General features: G+C 38.7%; 1 protein-coding gene across 1 annotated transcript in view; it reads right to left on the bottom strand.

The window, feature by feature from the left end:
* Nucleotides 1–10,552: 10,552 nt before the first annotated feature.
* The window catches only part of LOC104422938 (L-type lectin-domain containing receptor kinase IV.1), a 29,096-nt gene continuing 28,233 nt past the window's right edge, over nt 10,553–11,415 (bottom strand). The window contains 1 exon segment of the mRNA XM_039317701.1: nt 10,553–10,650. Within this exon segment, the coding sequence (XP_039173635.1) occupies nt 10,553–10,650 (98 nt within the window).

Genomic DNA, 11,415 nt, shown 5'->3' with positions numbered 1-11,415 from the left:
GGCTTGTCGGTGTACTTAATTAGCATATAACCTCTAAATAACATCATGCAGACAGGTTATGAATCATTATTTGCGTGTCAAAAATTGTATATATGGATCATTTGAGTGCCAATTATTGTTAAAAATGATTACCTAAGTACTAGTTGTTATTGAAAATGATCACTTCATTATTAGATGTTGAAAAAATGATCATTTTAGTGCAAATTTCAATTAAAAAGTCATTATAGTGCGACGTTGTTTTGGACGTCGATGTAGACTAGATTTTTTAATGAAAAATGCGTCAAATTATATTAAAATTTTAATTATAAATGTTACGTAATCAATTTGGTTGGAATTTATTGTCGGAAATACTTGAAGTAATCGTTTTTTTCTTTAATTTGGTACTTAAGTGAGTTGGAAAAAACTCTTGGCACTAAAATGAGCACCGTACACAACTTTTGGCACTTCTAATGTCAATTTCCTCTAGACTATGGTAGCTAGCCTCACAAGTGGTCTCGGTGCTTGTTGAGCTTAGGATGCCTCTTTTTCCTTTTTTTTTAAAGTACAAACGGCTTTCATCTAGAGACATATGTTCTATGTTATATTTCTTAGATAAAATTTAGAAGCCACGTAGGATGCCGCGTCCACACGATATCACTATTTAATGGTGACTAAATTACTACATCAGTGTTTGCATTTACTTTTTTTTTTTTTTTTAGAATCTTCAATTTGAACAAACAACATTTAATTTAGAGACTAAAATTGCCAAACACCAAAAGAAAAATTTCTATTAGGGAGATTAAACAAATTGAAAAGTACAGGGATTAGTAGTGTGATCTCTTTTTCTTTAGTTTCCTCCATTGATGTAATTGAGGTATGTGTATGTTATAAAATTTACATTTAGACTTTGTTAATTTTGTGAAAAAAGAATGATTTAAAAAAGATTTTCCTAAAAGTGATTGTTTGCATTGTTAAGAATAAAAAGCTAATAAAAAGTATTTTCAAGATCAATAATAATTTATATATAGATCTTTTTGTGAATGATGAAAATTTTGTTTATTTTTTTTAAGTGATATAAATAATCATTTTGGGGAAAATATTTTTCAAATCATTCATTGTTTGCAAAATGAATGCATCTTAAGTTCTTTCATGAGTCCCATTGGATGCCATGGCTTGTTTTTTGAAATTTGTGGTGAACACATCTTAGTTTTTGGTACTTGTACGAGAAGATCATCACCCACATTACCAAATAAAATTCTAAATGAACAAAGAATATCAATAGTGCTTGAGGTTTTGGAACCTAACGTCAACCATCCTTATCTGGTTCAAGAGTTATTAGTCTCATCTACCAAACCTCAGAGGTATTTGCTCTCAAGGCTTATTGTTAGAATAATATAAAATTAATTGTTGAAGATTTGAGCACATGGAATTTGTTGTTAGTATCAATTAAAGAGCCTTGATTTATGGTGGGTGTCAAAAGGAGAAGAAAACAAATCGGTAAAGCATAATTTATGGTAGGCGCTTGGAGAAGGTTAAAGACCAAAATGGTATAAGCATTTAATGAGGAGAGCCACTCGAGCAAGAAAACAAAGAATGCAAACAAAGTCTTTGAAGAAATTCACCATGGATTGCTACACTTGTCTTCATGCATTTATTGTTTGTGCATTTTTTCTTTTTGATTCGTTGACTTTTGTTGTTTCATTTTAATGTCTTCAGAAGGAGTGTCAAAGACTTTATGTGTGTGTTAAGTTTGAGTGTTCTGCTATTAGAGAGAGATAGAGGGTGAGCATTGTACATTGATTGAAGCCAGTAGAAAAGTATTCTAAGAACAATCCATGCCTCCAACTTGTGCTTCGTTCTGAATTTCCAAAATCACCATTAATTTTTTGATTCCAACATTTGGTATTAGAGTCGAAATGACATCTACCAGTTCCGTTTAATTGCAACTTCCAAAGTTAAATGAAAAGAATTTCAACAATTGATCCATCTAGATGAAGGTTCCCTTGAAATCATAAGATTTGTGAAATCTAGTTGAAAATAGCTACGCCGAAGTGGCTGGTGTTAAAGCATCTAAAGCTTTGTGAAAGAAGGAGAAAGATGCTTTGGTGGAGTCCCAGAAGAAAGATAAAAAAGCATTGTATGCAATCTTTCAAGCCATGGAGAAAATGATATTTGGAAAAAAGAAAATATCTAATGCGGAGAATGTGAAAGAAGCGTGAGATATTTTGCAAAAATGATATTTTGCAAAAATCCTACAAAGGTGATGATCATGTCGACGAGTGTGGCTTCAAACACTTCGAGGTGATTTTGAGTCTTTATGCATGAATGACTCTGAATCAATTTTTGTATATTTTAATCATGTGCAAACCATCATTAACCAATTGAGGGTTAAGGATGAAAAATTCCCAGATATACGAGTTGTATAAAAATATTGAGGTCTTTGATTGGAAGATTTGACTACACTATTGTAGCAATTAAGCAAGGGCAAGATGTGTCAACCCTAACATTTGAGCAGTTGATGGGTTCATTGTGCTTGCATGAGCAAAAAATAAAACAAAAGTCCATTGGTTTGAATCCCGAGAAAGCATTACAGGGTCAGGTCACTCCATCAAGTTGAGAAGGCTATCAATGCAATCAAGGCAATCAAGGCTATAGAGCAAGTTAAGGTAGATGTGGAAATTCAAATTTCAGTAGAAAATATAAAACACATGACAATCAAATGTCAAGTGTTTTAAGTGCAATAAATTCAGACATTACAAATTCAAATGCCAAGCAAAGGTGACTTATGAGCGGGTGGAACACACATTCCACCGATGCTGAAGAATATATGGTACTAGCATGTAACAAGAATGACCCAAGTACCATAGACACCAACATATGGTTCTCGGATAGTGGTTGCAGCAACCATATGTCTGGCCAAAAGGAGTTACTCTCATAGTTGGAAGAGACGAAATTCCCGTGATGAGCAAAGGTAACATTAATATCAAGTCAAAAGATGGTACTAATATTACTACTGTAGATATTTACTTTGTGCTGGGACTTTTTTAGAATTTGCCAAGTGTCGAACGACTTTTTGAAAAAGGCCACAAGGTTCATATTGAAAATGGAGTTTGCACCATCAAAGGTGTATAGAGCAAGTTGATCATGATAGTAAAAATGACGAAGAACAGCATGTTTCCCCTGACTCTTCAAATGAAGAATCTTGAGTTTTCAAGCAATGATGAAAGATAGCAACTGGTTATAGCATCTTTGGTTCGTGGCATCTAAATTTTCGTGGACTAAAATTACTAGTCTAGAAAAAGATGGTGATTGGCATGCCATTGATTGACTGTCCATATCGTCCATGAAAAGAATGTCTCGTTGGGAAACAACATCAAGACTCTTTTTATTTGGAAAAGCTAGAAGAGCAAAACACAACCTTGGAGTTGATACATATAGACATTTGTTGCCCTATTAAGGTGGAATCATTCAGACAAAAAAGGTACAAAATAATTTTTATGGATGATTTTACCAGAAAAACCTGAGTATATTTCTTGAGAGAAAAATCTAAAACTTTTGGCAAGTTTATAGAATCTAAAGTCTATGTTGAAAAATATCTAGCTTTAATTAGAACATGTTGAGATCAGATAGAATGGGAGAATTTACCTCAAATGAATTTGACAAATATTGTAAAATTCATGGAGTGAGACGTTAGTTGACTACCAGCTATATTCCTCAACAAAATAGTATAATAGAAAGAAAGAATATGCTAAAAGCGAAAAATTTACCCAATAAGTTTTGAGTGAAAATTGTTGTGTTGTATTTGTGCTGAAGGTGTCCAACAAAAAGTGTTCATAGAAAAACCCTATAAGAAGCTTGAAGTGGCAAGAAGCTAGATGTTGCGTTCCAACGAGTATTTGGGTGTGTGGCATATCCTCATATGGCAAATGAACGGAGAAGAAGTTGGATGATAAAAGAGAGAAGTGCATCTTCGTTGGCTAGAGTGACACAACTAAGGGCTATAAGCTATATAACCCAGTCACTAAAAGGATAATCATTAACAGGAATGTCTAGTTTTTGGAAGACGAAGCCTAAAACTAGAGCCAAAAAGTTGACCAAAAAAGCATTACCATTGAAGATGAACCATTGGAGGGAGATACTGAAAAGCCTCCATCATCTTCAATAGGTGGTGCTTCTTCTTTGTTGTCATCCGACTGGTGACACATCTTCTTCACCAATGGCAACTTCAGAACCACCATTACATTGTTCACAGTGATTACAAGAGACTCTAGCAAAACTTAGGAATTATGTGGTCGTAAGAACAATGACAGTGATAATGATGCGATCACTAATGAAACTATGGTAAATTTTTGTTTATTTGTTGAATGTGACCCTATATCTTATGATGAAGCATCTGTATATGAGAAGTGGATCCAAGTAATGGCTGAAGAAATCTACTCCATTGAGAAGAGTGATACATGGACTCCCGATAAGAAGCCCATTGGTGTCAAATAGGTGTACAAAATGAAGTACAAAGCTGACGTTAAGGTGGACCATTACAAAGCCAAACTGGCAGTAAAGGGCTATGAGCAAAAGTTAGTTACAAAGCCATCTCTGTCTCTCGGTCTGAAATCGCTGGGAAAGTGGATACTATTGGAAGGAATTTATAGGCGGAAATGAACCCAGAAAGGAGCCTTCTAAAGAAGACACCTGCAGAGAAAAATGCAACAAAAGAGTGATCGAGATCAATCACTTAACTGGTCGTGCTTTTTCACTAGGGACAGGCTTCATCATGTTGTCTACGTTATGAAACGTGAGTGCAACATATATGGACAGACGTGAGGATAGGGCTTAATCGGTCATAGGACCAAAATAATTTTTAAAAATCAAAAGATTCACGAGGGACCACCGAGTCAATCACGCGTAATTACCGACTTTGCATCGTCCTTGCGGTTTCTGATTTGCAAATTGACACTAATAATTTCTTTTTGATCAGAAGTTGACTGTTTAAGAGCATGCTTTGCACGAAAGAACGTGTTAGAAAAAGGCGTATGAGCTCTGCATATGCAGGGTAGGTGAATGCACAGTAATTTCATTTCACTTGTTTTAATCGAAAATTTGAATGTAGGGAAAGTGTTATTAGCATGTTAGATTTCTTCAAATCGAAGGAGTATTAATGACGAATGCTCCTTAAGAAAATCGTTTATCCAATGTAAACAAAACATTCAAACCCAAGATCACCTATATATTACATATTTATTTGGTACACTTGAAAGATTATTCAAATTATTAACACTTGCCTAATCTATAGATTTGGTTCTGCTCGAGCCATTTTACTAGTGGATTCTAATCGAGCATCTTTACTTAGGTCTTTCTGTCCAATCTCCCTTTTACCTAGATCATAGTTAGCCATTTGCGTATAATCACTTCTACAGAGCCCATCCATCACTGGTTACGGTTAGAACGTCATGCCTATTGTACACCGTCCTAACACATTTCTGTTATACGATATGCAATTGTACTTGAGTTCTTATGCATTGTCTAATATCATACAATAGTCCTGTCTTTCGCAAATATAAAGTGATATCGCAATCAATGGCATTGTATATTAATATGGATATCTTCCAATATGCTCTACTCTCTCACGCCAACGTTTATGTTTAGAATTTGCAGCAATGGAGTGTCATGATTCACGTTACGGGACCCAATTATTGGATATTTGCAATTACTTTTTAGTAAAGTTTCTCAAACCCAATCAAATATGTTGGCTTGGATTAATAACATATGTTGACACCTAAATTTTGACTAATTATTTAGTAATTAATCGCATAAAAATTTAGGGATTAATCTTTAACCCCTAAGAAAAATATTAAAATTGCATCTCATGTAGCCACATTTTCATCGGTACTAAGAGGACAACAAGAAGCAGGGGCTCGCGGTCGATTGCATGCACAAAAGGATGGTCCGCTTTTCGCTAGTTTGAACACGCATAAGAGAAAAAATGAGGAAAGAAGCTCTCGCTCGTCCATTGTCTATTCCTCATTAATGCATATACATGCATACACAAATTCGGTGGAGTGCGGATTCGGGAGAAATCTTCAAAGAAGCAAAAGCAGCCCATAATATATTATATAATATGCCCATATTGTATTATTATAATATGCCCATAATATTATACAATATGTCAGCTTTGGTGGCACCAAGAAGAAACCTCCTCATTAATGCATCGTCATACACGCACGAAATGGGACAGGCGCTTGTTAGAAGATTTCCTTGCTGAAGAACCGGGGGAAGAAGAGTGTCAGAGAGAGAGCTAAAAAATATTCATTGGGAAGGGGCTCCTCCTTCGGACAAGAAAAAATGAAGTCAGGGGAGGATATTAAAAAATGAATGGAGAGTTTGTCAGAAGAAAAGAAGATTAAAAAAGGGCAACGTTCAGCTTAAATTCTGGAAAAGTTGCGGCTACATCTTGTCACAATAATGTTGGCTATCTTCAAGAGGCAATGGACGGCCTATAAATAAGACCACAAGAAGCCGCGTCAAAGGGGGGAGGGGCGAAAAGAAAAAGAAATTCTATTGTGAGGGCTTCTCCTTCGGTCAGACAAGGGGCAAAAAGAAAACAAAAGAAAAGTTACATCGGGAGGGGAGTCTCTCCTTCGTTCAAAAGAAGAGAGAGAGAGTCTGTCAGAGAAAAACAAAAGGTGAAAAACAAAAAAAAGGGTACACTGAAAGTGCAGAAAGAGAGTAGAGAGAGAGAGAGAGAAGGGACGTGCGAAGGAGAAGCGCCCACTGTTCTTCTCCTTCGCTGGACTTTCCGCCGGTTTCTGCAGCCCGCGTCCGCGCTCGCTCCACCGCGCCTCTGCACCCACCGTTCGAAGCCACAAGTGACGCCCGCGAGCTGTAGCACCTGTCACTGAGTCCTGCTCGTCGCTGCGCCCGCTGTCGCACCGCCGAGTCCTGTCCGTTGCTGCTGCATTAAGCCGACAACCCGCGCTTCTGCTCGCCCGTCGCCGCGCCCTGTCCATCGCCGCGCCCGTCGCTGCACTTCAGCCCGGCGTCAGCATCTCCTTCCAGCGAGTTCCGAGCGCGCCACCGTCTTCGCCCGCACCACCGCAGCACCTTCATCCGTCTCCTGCAGCAGTCCGCGCCCGACGCCAGCAGCCCGCGCCACCTTCGCCTGCCGGTCGCAGTGCACTTCCGCCCGTCTCTGCAACCAACCGCTGCTGCTCCTCTTCCCGCCCGTTGACGCCACGAGCTCCGCCGCTACTGCTGCAAACCCCCCGAACACGACCTGCAGAAGTACGCGAGCCTCCTCGCCGCACCACCGCGCCCGCTTGTCGTTCTGCATCACCGCTACACGAGCTCCCGAGCAGCACCACCGCAGCGGCCCGTCACCGCATCGCAGCACCTTCACCCGCGACCCAGCGTCCAGAGCCCACGCCGACACTGCCCGGAGCTGAAGACCAGTAACCCGCCACTGCTCTCCACCGCCGCTCAGTTCCTCCGAGCACCAGACGCCACAAGCGCCCGCCTCTACGCCCGCGGCCCGCGCCTCTGCACCGCGCCATCACTGCTTCTACGTCTGGTGCCCGACGCCCACAGCCAGCCTCCACCTCCGCCTCTGTCCTCGACGACCAGCCGACGCAGCACCTCCACCTCCGCCGTGCGCCGCCTCGCCTGCTGTGCGCATCGACCCGCGACGACCCGGCACCTCTGACCGTCAACTGCCGAAGCTCCACCCCTTGCTGCCGCGCTTTCCTCTGCCCGACACCACTGCACGCCGTTGCAGCAACCGCTCGAGCCCGCCTAGCATCGCCAGCCGCCGTCCCCTTTTGAACGACGCCACCACAGCAGCTCGCTGCCCGCTCCAAGCTTGCTGCCCTTCGCCGGAGTTCCGACGACCGTGCCCACCACTCACGGTCGCCCGTCGCAGCAGCAGCAGCCATCCCAGCCGTGAGCTGAGTCTCCATCGTGGCCCACAAAGCACCACCCATTAAGGCAAATTTGGAAAAAGTTCAAATTAGGTAGGTTTATTTTATTAGATAGATCTATTTTATTTTATGTTATTTTATCTTTAATATTTCGTTTTTTATGTTATGTTATTTTAATATTTCGTTTACTTGAATTAGTCCTTAATGCATGTTTGAAAATCCCTGACGTGTCACCTAATTCGCAACCGCACAATGATTTTTTTATTTCATCTATAAGGCTTTAGATGGAATAATTAATCACGCGGGAATAAAATTGATATTTTGATCTTTAAGGCTTAAGATCAATTTATTAATTTTATTAGCGAAACAACCATGGAGGATTTGGTATCTTTTAATTGTTTTGTTTATCTCAAAAATACAAAAATTGCATTTACATATCATGTAGATTAGAATTGATTTTCCTAGATAAAATTGCATGATAAAAAGTTAGTTTTTTTAAATGCATATTTAGATGATATCTAGGTTAGATAATATCTTTTGGAATAAAATTGCATGATGGGATAATTTTCTAAGTTAAGATAGGATTTAATCCTAACTTAAAATAGATGATGTCTCGCTTTAGTTAGATTTTTATTTTTAGTGATTTTAATTACGAATTAAAAAATCATGCGCATGTCATGTAGAATTAGGTTCATGAAATGCACGTCATTTAGTAATTATCGCTAGGTTCATTTAATTAGAAATTGCTCGTCATTAGAATTATGCCATTTGGTTAATTTAGATTGCACATTTAATTATTGGACAATTTTCATTTCGAATTTCATGAAAAATACCAAAAGAATTGTCTTAGAATTAATTTTATTCTCTAGGATATATTGCATGCTCATTAAGAAAACACAATATATATATATATATATTTTACTCATGTCATGTAGTTTAGAACACATTGTCATGCCATTCCATGTTAGATTAGTAGCATGCATAGCATATTGCATAATTCTCATTAAATAAGTAAAAACCAAAAAAAAGGAAATTGCTTGTCAATTAGAAATCATATCTAGGTCTGTTGATGTGAATTCTGATGTAACATTGCAGATGCTTTCGTTGCTATGAGGTAAGTCCTGCAATTTATTCATCGCTTTCTTGGGTGTTAAATTGGTGGTTTGCGCACCCGTATGATCACCTCACATGTTATAGAAATAAATTAAAATCAATTCAAGCTGCCTGCAAAAAAAAACATTTTTGAAAATAAAAAGAATGGTACCGAAAGGGCATTAGAGAAATCTAGTGTAACCAAGTCTCCGAACTCACAATCTCTGGTTCAGGAGTGAAGTAATTCTCCCATTACTTTACTTGGGTTTCTAATCTACCCACCAAAAATAGATTAGTGGCGACTCCTAATGAAAATCAATTGCATGTTAAGAACTTGAACTTAAGTCGCGAATTGGTATGGGCTTGGGAGAGCCCGAGTTAAGTCTAGGCTTAACAATCCATTAACCTAAACCGTAGGTGGTGCACCTGAAATTTAGGTCGCGACAACATAAGCTAGTTGGTGCAATGGGGGAATGTTAACGATACACTTTTCGATGCAATCCTTCTTTTTCTTTTTCGTTTGGGGGGCGATAGGTGTGGAAGTCGATCTAAAGTGCGCGGTAGGTGTGGGAGCCGATCTAAAGAGAGATAAGCACATTAGTTCAACCACAAATTTTCACCCCATGGAAAAATTGAAATTAAGGTTTTTTTTTTTTTTAAAAAAATCTTTATGAAAAAGGGCACTCTAATCTATATAACGGTTAAAGCCGAAATTGAGAGAACGATAGTTACAGTGCTTTCGCTTTTAGCTTAATGATTTGTTGCATATCGGGTTCCTATTCCTTACTGGATCTAAATTTCTGCAAATGAATAAAGAGGAACTTCATGAATATTCATCCTCTTATTGAATTTAAAATTAATAGAGGATAAACTAGAGAAAGCGTTTTAAATCATACTCTACTCTAACACGGCTTATTTCAACGTAGTTTCTTAAATATATTTTTAAAAGGCGAAAATTTTGAGCCAAACATAAAATGCTGCGAACTGTTTTAATACTTAATCAGTGTTATTTGCAAACGCAAATTGTCCAATCAAATTAGGATAGCATTCATAATATAACAATTAAACTAGAAATTAGACATTGGTCGATTGGATGGGCTTAAATCAAAGTAAATATTGATCGGATCTCTCCGTTGAGTCGGTTATAAGAGAGGAAGAACTAGAGAGAAAGAGAAGGCATGAAACTAGGTCGTATTTATTCGAAGACTTTAAGAATCCATTTGTGATTACCGCATATTTTTAAAAGATAAATGTTAGAAGCTAACGGCTCCGAATGAACCCAAGCAATTAGAAAAAGGAAGAAACCACAAATTATATTTCAAATTTGAGCCCCGTACCAAACGGGATTTGAACTGGATAATGTAAATCAGGAATATCAAAATCCTCTCTTGGAATTATTACTGTGGCGTTATCAATTAATAGACGTGTAATGTATGCCGTGTGTTTCGTCTCTCCTTCAACGTTCCATCGTTCCTAGAATCTAACATATCAAAAGCCGGAAAAATTAACATTCAAATAACCATTGACTTCCCGAAAATAAAATATGAGATTAAGTGCCTCTTATTCAGCCATCATCCATCTTCAACCTCCACAAGGCAACCATCTCCGTTCACCGGCCTTTCCGACGATGATGCCTCAGTATTGCAGAAGATAGGCAGAATGCGAAGAACTGACAAGGCAAATTCAGGCACTTAATGACATTACCATAGACTAATTATATGAATATCAGTGACTTTCATTTGGTTTCCTCGCCGGTGACCATTGTTGAATGTCACGCAGAAAAGGTAAGGACACAGAGCAAGAAGGAACAACAGAGAGAGATCCAGTTCTTATTCACTGACAATGCAATGCGGTAGTAATCGTGCTCAGAAGCTTCGGAAAACCGAGAAACAGTGGGGGCGATAACTAAGGATACTGGAAAGGCAATTAAGATTATTCTGAAATGATGACACAAACTCAAATTAACAAGAAAATGGTGACAACTACAACTTTGAATCTCCAAGAGCTATATCCGGAAATAGAGCTAGTACTCCTAATGATGGGAGCGACAATTAATATAGAGAGAAAGTGAAGAGAAATTGGAAAGAAATCAAAGAGAATTTTCAATAAAGAAATATCAGATGTGAGGTCCTAATGATTTTTCACAACAAATTTACATCTGGTTGCCCATTATACAAAATGAAACGGACGGCCCAAACTGCACAATTTCTCATAGGAAGCAACAGTGCATCCACGCTAGTGTCACGGTCCGTGAATCCTCCCGTACTCGTGACACTTGTGAGTGGCGCTTGGGGTTATCTGGTGAAGAGTATGAGGCAGAAGGTTAGAACACGACTGGTCCGTGGGAGTGGCGTCAGGACGGTTGGTGCTAGGAGTTCTAGGATAGAAGGATTACATTACTTAGGAGCTCTGAAGAAGGGGTAGGCCTCCCATG

Source organism: Eucalyptus grandis, chromosome 7 (assembly GCF_016545825.1).
Source record: "Eucalyptus grandis isolate ANBG69807.140 chromosome 7, ASM1654582v1, whole genome shotgun sequence".
NCBI lineage: Eukaryota > Viridiplantae > Streptophyta > Magnoliopsida > Myrtales > Myrtaceae > Eucalyptus > Eucalyptus grandis.
This window is presented reverse-complemented; position numbering and strand designations above follow the sequence as displayed.